This window comes from Barbus barbus (genome assembly GCF_936440315.1).
Source record: "Barbus barbus genome assembly, chromosome: 15".
Taxonomy (NCBI): Eukaryota; Metazoa; Chordata; class Actinopteri; order Cypriniformes; family Cyprinidae; genus Barbus; species Barbus barbus.
Genome location: NC_136743.1, coordinates 5599234 through 5615322, shown reverse-complemented (window position 1 = coordinate 5615322; position 16089 = coordinate 5599234). Strand labels below are relative to the sequence as shown.

The following is a 16089-nucleotide window of genomic DNA, read 5'->3' as shown; positions in this document are numbered from 1 at the left end:
ACAATCTCTACCATAATAAGCATTGCTGTAGATCAAACAGGAGAGCAATGAGGGTTTGAATCCTAGGAAATCCATGAAATGATTCAAAGCGTTTAAATAAAATACACCTTGAATGTAAAGTAAATAGCTTAAGATAAAACATCTGCATAAAAATGTAAACCATAGCACAAAGCCATACAATGTTTTAATTTTATCATTTTATTTATTGTTTTATTTCATTATGTATTTTAATTTTGCCTAAAAATGTAAACTGTAAAAGCAATTTGCTCAATCCTTTTTTTTTTTTTCTTTTATAAAAAGCAATAGATCAGAGGTCTGGTTGTGCTTCAGGACCCAGATTTCACATCAGAAATAAAGTGGCATGCCAAAACCTCCATAACTCTGCACTGCAAAAAAAAAAAATGAAAGCAACCAGCTTCAGGAGATTTTTTAGTCTTCTCAACTTGTGAATTTGTGATTTATTTATTTATTTTATTTTTTCATATTTGATATACTGTATCACATCTGATTTGATATTTATAAGGCTTAACTTGGTTATGCAGATACTGTATTTATTTTATTTTTTTAGAAAAATCATCTTAAAATTTAAGTATAAAATATGATCCATTGAGGAATCTTTATTAGTTAATCTCTAAATCATTGTGTTGCTCCGAATTGTATGTTTTGCCCCTACACCACAGAGCTTTCTAATAAAAGAAAGGCATACTGAGGCATATTATTGGTAGATATAGATAACAGCTGATATTTCTAAGCATTTTATGCAAGTAGTCTGTAATACTGTTATAAAGATCTCACTGATTTACAAGTTATTGGAATAACGTTTTGGTCAAATATGAGAAACTGTACCAAACTGCATATTTTTGCTCAGTTTGGGGCTCTGAATATATTCTCAATATATCACAATAAATGAGGCGTAACAGCATGGTGTATCAAATATGATAAAGATGCAAAAACAACACGCAAAATTTTTCAAACCTTATCTGAAGATTCAACAAACTGTATAATAATAAAAAAAAAAAGATTATTATATAATAAGTCAGGCTTTACAGGGTAAAAATTAATTACTTACATTTGTTATTATTACCATGAAAAATCATTCCCAGCCCAACACACTTTGTGGTTGGCATAAACTATGTTTATCATCACTGCAAGTGAATTTATATTAAATGCAATCTGTGTTATTTTTTCTTTTACTTTGCGTATTTCATTGTTTTTTAGCATGAGCACGTCACGCTGTTTTGTCCCATTGTCAGTGACCCATAAGAACAGACCTACGACCCATTTTTGTGTCACGATCCACCAATTCAGAATGACTTCTGTATATACTTGATTGATGACTTCTGGACTGATGTAGCCGTTCAGGACACTGGCAAAACATCTTCCAAAAGTTGAACTCTTGAATGATTTGCTCTCCCATTCTGTCCTGCATGTTTGCGTATGAGCCGTGAGGTTCAACGAACCAGATTCCATGTCATTTGTTACTGCGAGAAACAGTCTCATGTCTTTCATGTTTTTTTCCCTGTTGTTTTTTTTTCTCTCCTCTTTCAGCCGTCTGTCTCAGAATGACGTGGGGGAGTGGGGAGTAACTCTTGCCCTGTCAGCTATGCTGTGATTGTCTACTGATTTCAAAGAGTGCAAGGGGTCAGAGGTTAAGTTGTCTCCAGTATATGTTATTGTGTCTGACACCAGACTCCATACTGGAAAAGCGAGCAAAAGAGAGGGACACTTCCATAGACATCCAGATTTTGAGGATGTGAAAAACAAATGTAAAGACATAAAGGTGTGCTATATTAAATTTAATGTCCAAAAGATGGTTTAAACCAGCAGCTCACGACCCCAGGGGATCTTTAAGCAGGCTTTGGGGGGTACTTGGAAAGATTTTAACTGCTTTGACAAAGCCAATAAAACAAAAAATATATATATGGGCAAAATAGAAATTAAAAGTAAAATTGATTAAAAAAAAATCAATAATTAAATAACCTTGTGCATGGTTTTAAATTGCTGCGTAAAACATTCTATTACCTTATATGAAAAGAAAACAATATTTGTGTGGCTGACAGACTTTTAAAGAACACATTTCTGATCTTTTTAAAACTTAAGTCTGGTAGACCAGGCAAAAAGCGATAAGAAACATATTTGTGGCTTTTTAAATTGTACTATATTTTGCTATACTAAATATGAACCTATACTTGTCAAAAACATCCACTCAATTGCACACATAAATACACAAGCAAAAGACCAGATGATGCATTTATGAAAGAAAGAAAGAAAGAAAGAAAGAAAGAAAGAAAGAAAGAAAGAAAGATGACTTTGTTCTCATTCTCTGTTGTGTTTGGATGGTTTACAGTGCTCTGCTTTAGTCATTAACCCTGTTAAGAGCTCCCTGGAGAGAAGGACTTTGTCATGAAAGAGTGTTTTTATGAAACTGAATATTTTTCTAAATGAATAAAAGTGCTCTGTGAAGCTGAAGGCTGAATAAATCTGATAGCTATTGTGAACTGTCATGCTAATTTGTCTAAAACAGCATTTCATACATGGTTTATTGTTTTATACAGGTGCAGAATGATTTTTTAAATGTTAAACATGATCCAGGAAAATAATGCAATTTGTTGTTTATTCCCACAAGCAAATGTAGAAGGATTATTAAAAAAAGGGGAAAGAGGAAACAAGAGAAAGCAAAAAAAGATGTGAAATATAAAAAAAAAACAGTTTTTTAAAAGGTAAAAAATCTATCATTTCAAAACAATAAGCTTGAATGCAATTTATTTATTTTTTCTTATAAATAGTAAATAGTGCTGCATTTGACACATTATCCATCAACAATTATATGCAGTCGAGAACAAAAAAACAAGTATAAAAACAAGGTCAAAAATGAGACAAGAACATTGTGTTACAGAGACAGAACGAAGAACTTCATCTGAAGATCTTCTCCAAACAAAGGTGACATCCTTCCACGTTATGAAACGCTGCATCATCTGGAATCTTGTCTTTGCATGAAAAACAACCAGAGTTTAAGAACAGATGATTTCCGTGAGCGAGTGAGAACATATGAGTGTTTATGAGGTATTGAGTGTGTATTGCACTTTCCTTGGGTTCGACTTGTGGCGGGGGTCTCTCGGAATGTTCAGAATAGCATACTACCATACTACTAATGTTCAGTATGCACTATGTATATCGTGTGCAATTGTTTCTGCATGCAAAACTAACTAGACGACCTTCTACACAATATTATATCCCACAATGCAATGCATTCGACTTGACTTTCCTATTCCACCGTAACCAGTAAATTAAATATTTTATTTTTGTTTTCTTGACACGTCATCAGTCTTTTGCACTAAATTGGATTAAAAATGCAACCGCTTTTGCAAGGTAGCATACTACTTTTCATTGCATCATTTTAGTATATACTGTAGTATACAGTATGCAATAAGCAGTACAATAGTAGTCCATTCTGAACATCATGTCTGTCTCATAATAAGCCATTTTGTGTGTGCTCAGATGACTGGGGTCTGCGTTACATAGTCTATCTGCACTACAGAGGGCTGGTGAAATGCCTTCGGACACTTGAGTGCATTCCGTTTAGGTCACCCTCTTTCTCTCTATGAAGAGGATCTGAGAGCGCTGTGCCAGATGTGAGCATGTTTTGTGTATTCAGTCATTTATTTATGAATGAGAAATAAAGAAAGTTGGCACACCTGTCTTTTCCGAGCCCTTATTTCCTAAATATATAAACAAAGTCAAACAAAATGTGTCTCAACCAAAGATTCACCGTCGAGTTGTCACAAACCAGCCACTAAAGTGCGTCCGTCAGTGGACAGCTGATGTCAGAGTATGGCGCCACACTCTTCCCTGCCATTCCGTGCTGTTTATAAGCACAGTCTCAGTCTTTGAGTTGTTCATGTGTCCTTTTTTGTCCTTTCCCTTTGTCCTCCTCGTGTCCTATGGCTTGTCGCTCTTCAGGAAGGAGGTGGCAAGTGCCGTCAGAACGTGTGATGCAGCGGCTGCCTGCTCCAAAATGAGATGGAAATATGAAGAGGCTGTTTCCTCCAGGTCTAAATGGTCAAACTCAGTCCTGGTTCTAAACCCAACCCAAGCCCACCCGCAATATCCCCCTCATATAAACAACTCTTGGACCCACAGGCGTTAGAGAGGACTGCCGGCACAGCTGGCCTCTCCTCAGCGCTCCTCGAGCGGGAGTCTGAGGATGGATGGTCATTTTGGTCAAACATTCAAGAGGTGAAGGAGAGCTCAAGTGCAAGAGTTTACGGTCAGACCATCCATAGATCTCTTCATCTCCTTCCAGTCTGTCTTCATTCAGTCAATGCTGGGCTTCAGATAATGAAAGGCACCTGAAAAAGACGAGGAGAGACATTCATTTAAGGTCAGGTCATTATGGTTAGCTAAAAATAAAACTGAAACCATGAAAAACTTAATTACTACAGAAATAAAATAAAACTTATTTTATTTAATTTAGTTGCCAAGGCAACAACTCTCATTTTCATTTAGTTTAAGTAATAAAACAACTAAAACATTATAAAAACCATAAAGACACATTTAAAAACAAAAACTAATAAAAATGACAAAAATACACAACTAAATTATGAAAAATTCATAAACTAAAATTCATAGTAAAACAGAAAATATAAAAATACAATAAAAAAAGAAACCTATAATAATATATCAGTGATATTAAAATACTGCTTAAAATAATAAATTATGTATGGTTTAAAAAAATCTTGAATATACAAACTGAAACATGTAAACGTGTTTAAGAATAAATAAAATGCACATTAAAATGTACATAATTGCATATAAATTGACAAATGTTCATTTCAGACTTTATTTATATGACATGTTTCTACACTATTTTAGATTACTTTGTCACTGTGGACAAATTTAACATTAGTAAATATCTCATAGAAATAAAATAAAATAAAATAAAATGTATAGTAGGGACATAGGGAAATTGGACAGTTTTGCAGTATATATACAGTATATACAGTATATACAGTATATATATATATATATATATATATATATATATATATACACCTGTATACACACACACACACAAAACTCATTACATTAAATAAATCATAGGTCTTGGAAGTCTACTGATGCCTCCTAGTGGGCTCCGGCACAACGGCTGAGAACCACTGATATTAATATATGACTATATTGACGTAGCCTTTGCAAAGAGTGCAAAAGCGTAAGATCCAACAAAACACAGTGCATGATTGAGCGAGCCAGTGCGTGCCAATTCCACTAAAAAGACAGACAGAGAGAGAAGGTAAGAGAGATTGAAAAGGGGGGAGAAATGAAAAGAGAGCTGTCTTATATTCAGTTCTGTATGGATCAGAGTCAATGATCAACAGCAACTACAGATCTGACCCGTCTGAAACACATGGTTTTAATATCTGCCTGCCATGGGCCATTCTACTCCTACACGAGACCCCCGCTAACTCCTCCACAGACCCCCAGCTCTGTGCTTACGGGGTGCGGACCCCAGAAAATTAATGATATCAAGATGCAGTCCTGGATTGGGCACTCGACATGCAGGCCTGGTGTGCAAGTCTCCCCCCTCCGCTTCTGTCTAACATGTTCTGAGACGGCTGCTCCTCTCGTTTCACTGCGTGTTTGAATGGATTATGAACGATATCTTTGTTACCCAGAGCTCATTACATGGCTGGCTGATGGATGCCTGGAGCTGATGAGATATAGCTCATCTCACAGGGTCGTGAGAGGTCGCGGGTTAAGCATTGTAAACCACGGCAGCGTTTACCTGTGTGGCGGCCCGGCGGAATACAACTAATGCAAACCTATGATTACGCCTCAGATTAAAAGACCAATACTTTACTGAAAATAATCTCAGTTGACGTTTAGATGATCATGTTTCTCTATAGAATCTTTGCTTATTTTTATTTTTTTTAAGTTTCCTGGCAGAACTGTAGCGGTTAGAATGGTTATTCTAAAATGTCGAGCTGTGGTGATGCAGCTCATTAAAATCATATGCCATGCATCAATAAAAGTGTCAAAAACTGTAAAAATATAATTAAATGAAAAAGGGATGAATGTGACTACTACTAAACAATCGTTAATGCACTTTTGAACTGTTGTTTAAAAAGTTTCGTGTGGATGCACAAACAAAACATATTAATTAGAATGAATTTCTCTTTAGTAGAGATATAAATTAAAGCCAGCATTAAATGGAAATTCATGTCAAATCTATTTCCTTAGTGCACTTTATTGATCTAATTATGAATTATGAATGAGTCATCCATGCATATATATTTATTTATTTTTTACCTTGTAATTTTTCATCAAAATGTCAACTCGACCATACAGTGAAGGACAGACTCCTCTCTGGTGACTTATGCAGGACTTTTTTTGTTTGCATAAATCCCGCCCCTTTCTCTCAATCGACTGCATTCAGATTTGCCTTCATCCAATCAAAAAACTATGAATTAATCTACATTGTTTCTTTTCAATTAATCCGCAAAATAATATATAAAAAATGCATTTTGCATATTATTATTACTATTACATATTAGCTTTATTTCGGTTAGTTGCAAAGGCAACATTTCTTATTTTAATTTGTTTTTACTTGATGTGCTAAAATAAACAAAACTGAATTAAAAATGAATAAAGACGATACAGACATATTTAAAAACGAATTAAAATGACAAAAACACAACAGCATTACTAAAACTTTAACTAAAATTAAAGTGAAAACAGAAAATATATAAACAACAAACTATTCAAAATGAATAAAAACAGTAATAGTATCTATAAAATATCACAGCTACGCATCAAATCCAAAACTGAACTTTTTCCGTTTCCACAACAAACTGAAATGTTTTTAGGACATAAACATGTGGCTTTCTCTCAGTGCTGGTATTCACCTTACTCTGCCCGTATTGGCTGTACTGGTAAGACGCCACGTGGTCCATGCTGTACCCGGGTGAACTGTAGCTGGAGGGGCAGTAGGACTGGGAGCTGGGCAGAGTTGGCATGCTGGGCAGGCCTGGCAGAGCCTCCAGTCTCTGAGAGGAGTGGCAGCTGGGAGCCATGCCTGTGCTGGGCTCCAAACCGCCCGTCAAAGGAGAGAGAGCAAAATCACTCTGGGGCTGGTGCGGCACTCCACCCGGATTCAACAGGCCCATCACCTGAGGAAAAACAGTTTATTAACACTTTGCTAAATTTCTTTAACAAGCAAAAGCTGAAATGACTAGCCTAAACCAATGAATTTACATGCTGCTGAAGCTGATTTATGCTATTTAGCTAATACATGACCGAATTCTGGTAACCAAGTGAGTTCAGAAAACCACATTTATTCGTCTGCATGCTTAAAAATCTGTTTTATGTGACAAAGCAGTGTCATTACTGTTAGCTAAAACATAAAAAATAAATAAATAAAACCCTAAAAAGCATAATTTTTTTATATAAACAACAACTGAAATATATATATATATATATATTAATATATAAATAACATAAAAACACAAAAAAAACAGCTGTTTTATTAAATGTTTACTCATGCAGGTATGCACAATTTTAAGGTATATATATATACTTTCACTTTCAGATCAGACAAATCCCATAGACTTACACTGAAGAGCCTAGCAACCATCTGGCAACATCCTGGCAATCACTCACAGCACAGTCCATTAGTATTCAGAAGAACTTCTCAAATTTACTTAAGAAAGTAAAATATTTTTTTAACATTTTTTACACATTGATTGACTTAAGTTTTGAGATATATCATCTTCACCAAACAAAATTTGCTTTTGTTTTAAACTCTGTGATGTGAAATGAACTCAACACACCAAACTGAACATAATGACAATGCTAAAGTTTTTAATTCAGCCCTCCCTTTTATCAAACAGCAGTGTATAAGACGCATCTGAAATGATTTGTTGACAGCGAGTGAAGATCTCTCCAGCTCTCAAACAGCGTCCCTGGCCGTCCGTGTCTAATTCACACCAGTGACAGACAGATGGAAGCGAGACGCGAGTGTGCCATCGCCGCTTGATGGGCCAAACACAGATCAGTTCCCTCCCTCTGCTAATCATTAATCAAAACCAGCCCAGCCCAGAAAAAACCTCCTGCACACAGACCGAACAACCGGCCGACCCACTGACTCTGTCCAGACTCCATGAGAGTCAAATTATTTCCCATCCTGCTGGACACATGGTTCCTTTTAAACCGTTACCCAGTGCAACCAAAGAGGGGTGGAGTCAGTCGAGAGAGGCTGTATTTCTTTGCCCGGTTAACATTTTCCTGAAAACAATTCTGAGTGTAGAGTTGTGTGTTTGAGAAGAGAGCATAGCCAGATGAAAAAATGAGAGTAAGGAAAAAAAGAAAGAAAAAAAAAGAGTGTTATGGCATTTTCTATCAAGATTTGATCTTAAAAACCAATAGAACAGAAGAAACATATGGAATAAGTACGTCATGTATAGGTGGGTTTGCTTAGATATTCTTTAAGGACAAATTTGTCCTCAGACGTGAGCTAAATCTGACAAAAACCTCCCTGTGGGGACATCTGGAGAGGTACTCAATAGGACAAACAATCCATAAATAATGTTTTTATTTATATATAAAAAACAGACATGCACTTACAATGGAAATGAAGGTTGCCAGTATTAAATCATTAAATTAATGTTTCAATAGCATAGCCCCAAAACACAACAAATGTGTATTATCATGATTTCAGCATTGAAAAAAAAAAAAAAAAAATTAATAACCTGTGTAATGTTATATTCAGTTTTACAATTCAACACCTACTATTTTAAAATGACTATAAAAAATTTATTAAAATGAAATAACTCACAAACTAAATAGAAAAGTTAATGTAAGTTTTTATAATAAAATTATACACAATTTACATAATTTTGTATGTGAAATATGTCTGCTAAATGCATAAATGTAAATGCAAATGTATAAAATTAATGCACATTATACATAATTTTAAGAATTTACACATTTTTGCTTTTAAAATCCTAAAAATCACTTCCATTATAAGCATCTTTATTTTATAAGGTTTATATGCTTTTTAAAACCATGAAGTGAACTTTGCTTATTTAGAAAATACAGAGGTTTTCATGTGAAATATTGAAAGAATCTATCATTATTTACATTATTTATCTGTGCAAAGTTATGCTCAGTTTTCAAATTTTGTTGCTATGATAACGCAATGCCTAAAACTGTAAAATGACTATAAAAATTAAAGTAAAAAAAACACAAATTTCTAATACAAATGGTTTAAAAATTTAAAAGTAATTAATTGTAAGCATTTAAACCTTTCTGATTTTAAAGCCTCCAAAAATTCACTTGCATTGTAAGCGCCTCATAATAACCTGGATTTTTTTACGAAAACGTGAGCCTAGTTAAAATTATTTTTTGAGGCGATCAACATTATGCTACTAATTCTACAAAAATGAACTTAACTTGTATTGAAATGGGCCACTATGGTATTTCCTCATTTTGCAAAGAAACCATGTGTGTTTGTGTGGTTAACGCTTTTGCAGGCGGTGTGAAGGGTCATGGAATTCCTTTCGGGGTTCATCTTCAACAGCTGTTCAGAAGAGAAATGGACTGAAAGCTCTAAGCGCTCGCAGATTTTCAGGTGCTTTCCCCACCTTGCAGATAACTCAAGGATCACACGAGCTGACAGCGTATATCATGTACAGCAGCGCATGTGTGAGTCACACGCTGATGTGTGATGCTTAACAAATGAAAAGCACATGGAGGTTAAACTCTCTCGTTCACCTCCCCATGGGGGGCCCGGGCCCAGCTACATGTGAGGTGAAAGCTAAAATGTTCCTTCCATGTCCAGACCACAGACAGGAGTTCTTGACAAAAAGCTTCCTCATAAAACATTTTCCCAACCAGGATGATGCATGTACGCAGCTGTCCGGAGGAAGCAGCCCACATTCGCCAGAGCTCAAAGAGCAAAAAGGCAAGTTCCCAAATCCATAGAAAATGCCATTTTGATGGAATATTTCAGATTAAATCAATGTTTGTGATTACAATTTCTGGTTTTGTTGTTGTTGGTTTCAAACTGATGCATGAGATTTAATCTCAACTATTTATTTCATCAGACAAAAAATATTTTCATTGCACAAAAATGAAGCATGTTACTAAGTGCATTTTTAGCAGTTTTTACTGACAGGAGAACAGGCTACAGCTGCAATGAAACTTATTTTATGACTTTCTGAATTTTTTCAAATAAAAAGTACATTTGAGACAACGAACAGGAAATTCTGGGATAAAAAAAGCAGTGAATTGTATCAGAAAACCATATGAGACCGACCTGAACTGATTTATAGGTCAATCATTGCTCTTGTAGAAGTAATGTTTTACAGCAACAACAAAAACACTAAAAAGGGAAATACCATGTATTTTTTCTTTTGAACATATAACATAGCAGTAATTCAGTACCAAAATTAATAAATGCTGTAACAAAATTATTGGTCTTTGTTAGCTAATGCATTAACTAATGTTAACTAATGGAACCTTATTGTAATGTGTTACCAAAACATATTTTATTTTCTCTCTAATATGCAAAAGTTGATTTTAAAAAGCATAGACCTTATTGAATAAAGAATCCTCTCTATGGATTTGGTCATAAGCTTTATCTAATACCATCACTGTACTATCGTATTTTTGTAATTAATATATAAAATATAAAATATGTAATTATAAATAATCACAATTTCATTTGGTAATAAATTGCAAACCAATCTGCAGAGACAAGCCTCCTCAGCACACCCCGAATCCCAAGCTTATTTCAGCATACATTAAACCACAGATAAATACATAATTCAAACAATTAGCCAACAAAGTGTCTCATTTGCATAAATTACACAGCGCATTATGGAGGGTAAATTCTCCCATTTCAATCAATTAAGAGTCCGGAGCATCCCATAATTAGAATCCCAGACGCTGAGAGTTCCAGCATCGTCATGACGACGAGAATCCCTACCCTTCAACAACAACACAGCACCAGCCGACCCTGTGCCAGGTTACAAACACACACACACACACACACACTAATGGCAATAACAGATCGAGTGTGAGTGTGAGAGCTACCTGACCTCTAAGTCAATCCTGATGCAGGAATGCTGCCTTAATGACTAGGAATTGGTTCTGATTACAAACCCTGCTGCTGGGGGCGCTGCAATTAGACACACTTCAATTAATACGTCATGTTAAATAACTTTGTGCAGTTCAATTACTGTACACGAGGTGAGAGTCCAAATCCACACAGAAGATTCTTTATTTCATAAAGTTTATGCTTTTAACTTTTTCATATTCAGACATTTTGATAACACTTTACAATTTGTTTCATAAGCTAATGTTAATTAATGAGTTAACTAACATTAAATAACAATGTGGAATACATTTGTTACAGTGTAACTATACATTTAAGTACTGAGTAATATTAATTAACTACATGTACTACTATATGGTTAGGGTTAGGATTGGGGTTTGGCTTTGGGTTACTTGCATATAATTATGCATAATGTATTGTTATTATAATAGTAAGTATATGTAACATGTGTAACAAATACCTTACAATAAAGTGTTACCTTATTTTTTTTAATATTAGTTAATAAAAAATACAACTTTTCATTGTATTTATTGTATGTTAATAATGTTAATAAATGGGACCTTATGTAATGTTAGCAATATTTTCATTGGAAATGTTTTTTTTATTCCTCACAACCTGTATGCTGTTATATTTTCCATGAAACAAAAATGTAGGCATTTAAAAAAAAACAGATTTTTCCATGCAATAACATTTCATAGTGAACAGGGGCTTTCAAGCCTCAAAAATAAAAATAAAAAGTAGCATAAAAGTGGTTTTCTGGAGTCATAGACTTAAATGAGGAACAGACTCAAATTTAAGTTGTATGGACTATTATGTTACTTTTTCAGAAGGTGTTTTTCGGAGACGGGCAACCATGGAAACAATGAACTGCTGTTTTATCACAAAAGCTGTAGCGATTCCCCAAAATGTTCTCCTGAGTTTCGTACAAGTTTGAAACAACATGAGGGTGAGTAAATAATGACAGAATTTAAATTTTTTGGTGAACTGTCCCTTTAACAGAAACGTTATTGTACCATAACATATCTGATCAATGGGGATGTGTTTAGACTGCAGTGTTTTCCATAAATTGCACTGGTAATCGTACTGGCTTTCATTGCTTTTTTTGAGTGTTATGAGAAAGAACCTCATTCTCAATATCATCTTCTGTCTTACAGCCCCAGGGGCGCTTTCTATCTCAGTCATTCTATTTTTTCCTCTGCTTCCTCTGTCCATCTCTTTCATTCCATTTATCTGTATCACGCAGCACTCCGAGGGGTTTGAGTTTGAGGACTGCACCCAGAATGCCGCTCATGTCTAACTACCGGATGCTTTGAGGCAGTTAGGAGCTCATTTTCTGGTTGTTAGCACGTTGTGCGCAGCAGGCGAGCCGACAGATAACAGCTGATGAGTGTGTAATCACAAATAATTGTCTTTCACTTCTCGTTTCCATCATCATCATCCTTTCAGTCGTGTTCTACCCCTCCTCACACCTTCATTCTCACATTGCCATTCTGCTGGTCGGGGTAAAAACAGATACTTTCTCCAAGTTTGGGAACAGGATTTTTCTTTTTGAAAGAAATCAGTGCTTTTATTCTGCAAGGATGCATTACATTGGTCAAAAGTGACAGTAAAGATATTTCTATTCATCAAAAAATCCAGAAAAAAAAATTGTGTCACCGTTTCCATAAAAATATTAAGCAACTGTTTTCAACATTAACAATAATAAGATATGGTTCTTATTAGAATGATTTCTGAAGGATCATGTGACACTGAAGACTGGAGTAATGATGCTGAAAATTCAGCTTTGCATCACAAGAATTCAGACATATTACAATAGCAAACAGTTATTTTAAATTGTAATAATATTTTACTGTTTTACTGTATTTCTGATCAAATAAATCCAGCCTTTGTGAGCATAAGATAATTTAAAAATAATAATAATTTAAATGCCAATTCCAAACCACACCTGCAGTAACTTTATCCATTTCTACTGTCCAGCAAGATGATAAATGATATCTTTAATTAGAAACAAAACCATGAAGAACTTAATTGCTTAGCAAAAAAGCACAAAACAAAACCAGTGATGTCTGTGAGATACAAACACACTGTTTAAAAGAAACGTATTATTCTAATTTATCTTTTTTGAGAACCTCATGTATAAAGTGCAATATTTTTATGCATCACAAGCTATTTTACACAACCATTCTCTACTCTTTCTAAGACTCTAAAACTTGAATAAAAAGGCGTCTTTTGCAACTGTACCTTTAAGATTTCCTTGTATTTCCCTGTACGATTGCCTAACCTCTTTGCATGTAAATTGAGTAACACTGTCCCAACCATAACACAGATTGTTTGGTGGAGACCTCTGGCAGCTGGTCAGTATCTGCAGCCATATACTGTGTGCCCAAACTGTATGTGAAGTGAAATGATACTGACCTGTGATGAGAGGCCGTTGCTGATGGTGGGGTTCACTGGGTTTGAGTGGCCCGGCGCGGCCACATAGCCGTCAGAGTAACTAGAGAAACCATGACGTCCAGAGGAGAGGCAGTAGGCCGAACTCCCCTCCTGGGCCCCCGGTCCGCTGCCAAGCCCAGTCTGATGCACTGAGGTGGGGGGAAGAGGCTGAGGCCTGTGCACAGTGCTGGGCTGCTCCGATACTGTTGAAAGAGAAGGAGTCTTCAGTGTCACATGATCCTTCAGAATATTATTCTAATATGCTGATTTAGTGCTCAAAAGCATTTCTTATTACTATCAACACTGAAAACAGTTGTGCTGCTTAATATTTTAGTAGAAACTGTGATATATTTTTTCTTTGATGAATATAAAGTTCAAAAGAACAGCATTTATGTGAAATTGAAACATTCTAAATGTCTTTACTGTCACTTTTGATCAATTTAATGCATCCCTGTTGATTTTCTTGTTGAAAGTTTTGAATGGTAGTGTATCATTCTGCTTTGTAGTTCTCACCTTGTGAGATAGATGAGGGAGGGTAAGGGCTGTCTGCCAGCTGATAGGGCTGAAGACTCGACATCGCAGAGGGTGGGAAACCACCAGGTATCAGGTGATTAAACGCCATGAGCTGATTGGCTCCTGCCTGCTTCCTCCAGCGAGCTCTTCTATTACTGAACCAAACCTGCAGGATAGAAAACGACAAACAATATACTTACATTTAACACCCATACACTCGGAATAACTATTTACTCACATAAACACATCTGCAGACTGTTTTTATACTCAAACGGTGCCAAATTTAAAACATGACATTTCAGCATGGGCTTCCCATAACACCCCCTTTATTCAGGAGTAAGATATGGAACCATGTTATTCCTGTAAGAATGTGTTTGTGTGTGTGATGCATCTGAGTGTACACAGGCGCTCTTTGTGTGTTCAGTAGCCGAAAGCTTGTTTGGTCTGATTGCGATCGAAACATCTGTGCTCATTAAAAAGCGGTGACATCATGTCACGGGTTCTAGTTTAATTAGGTTAGAAGGACCTAATAATAGAGTTTATCAAAAGATTCTGTTTTGAGGTTTTTCTGCGACAGAATACTAGGGTAAAAACAAGAGGTCAGACGTGGCACAAAGAAGCCTGTGTTTATGCGGGTGTGTCATGTGACTTCGGGGCAAAGGGATAAATGCTGGAAAATTTAGTCTCCCAGTGTAAACCACATTTACTGTTTTTTTTTAAACAGCAATGCGACTTATTACCAGAAAGTGTAGAGTGATCATTTCCACAAAGATACAGGCTAAAAAGTGCCAGTAAGACAAAGTTGTCACATGATTAGCAAAGCTTTTGCAGGAAGTAATAGAGTTGAATATCAAAGGTGTGTGTGTTGATGTACCTGTACTCGTGCCTCGGTGAGTTTAGCTCTCTGAGCGAGCTCTTCTCTGGTGTATATATCAGGGTAATGGGTGCGTTCGAAAGCTCTCTCCAGCTCCTCCAGCTGCTCGGCTGTGAACGTGGTCCGACTGCGCCGCTGTTTCCTCTTTAATGGCAAACCCGGTTCTGAGTCCACATCTGAGCCCTCGTCTGAGTGGCTTGCTGTCAAAGAAAACATTAAAATGAGATTACAATTAAATTAAGAATAATTCTGGAATCAGCTTTGAGAGATTTGCATTTGTTTTAGCAGAGCACAAACTTTAAATGAATAGTTCATGACTTGAATTTTGGACCGTTTCTCTCACAAAGCTATTGTATGGCTTCAGAAGAGTTGGAATATAGGTCACAGCCCCAGTCCTCTATGACATTCATTGTATAAAAGAAAAATCTGCAAAAAATTCACTTGTTTGCATTTCACAGACTAAAGAAAGTGGCAGATTTAAAAATAAAATAAAAATACTAAAGCAAATTAAATAAATTCATAAACCAAATTAATTAAAAACTTTAAGTAATAAATAAATGATACTAAAGCAAATTATTTCATAAAACAACATGAATAAAGATTTTAAATAAGTAAATAAATAAATAAATAATAATAAAGCAAATTAAATAAATTCATAAACAATTAAACAAAGACGTTTGAATGAATGAATGAACAGGTGACGTTCTTTTAAACTGCTAGAAATTGTTTTTGAGCAGCAATGCTGTGGAAATTATTTTGTGATCTGTCTGAATGCACAAGGGACACATAAACACATTATACATACTCAATATACAAATACAGGTGCATCTCAATAAATTAGAATGTCGTGGAAAAGTTCATTTATTTCAGTAATTCAACTCAAATTGTGAAACTCGTGTATTAAATAAATTCAATGCATACAGACTGAAGTAGTTTAAGTCTTTGCTTCTTTTAATTGTGATGATTTAGGCTCACATTTAACAAAAACCCCCCAATTCATCTCAACAAATTAGAATACTTCATAAGACCAATAAAAAAAAAACATTTTTAGTGAATTGTTGGCCTTCTGGAAAGTATGTTCATTTACTGTGTATCTGAACATAGGAGCCCACTCAATACATGGGCTCCTTTTGCTTTAATTACTGCCTCAGTTCGT

General features: G+C 35.4%; 1 protein-coding gene across 1 annotated transcript in view; it reads right to left on the bottom strand.

Annotated features, from left to right (window-relative positions):
* Positions 1-2747: 2747 nt before the first annotated feature.
* The window catches only part of LOC306881327 (paired box protein Pax-3-like), a 46725-nt gene continuing 33383 nt past the window's right edge, over positions 2748-16089 (bottom strand). Inside the window, exons 7-11 of the mRNA XM_079435357.1 lie at positions 14934-15133; positions 14060-14225; positions 13529-13749; positions 6903-7166; positions 2748-4349 (exon numbers count right to left, since the gene is read on the bottom strand). Of these exons, the coding sequence (XP_079291483.1) occupies positions 4332-4349; positions 6903-7166; positions 13529-13749; positions 14060-14225; positions 14934-15133 (869 nt within the window). The 3' untranslated portion in view covers positions 2748-4331. The remainder of the gene's footprint in view (positions 4350-6902; positions 7167-13528; positions 13750-14059; positions 14226-14933; positions 15134-16089) is intronic.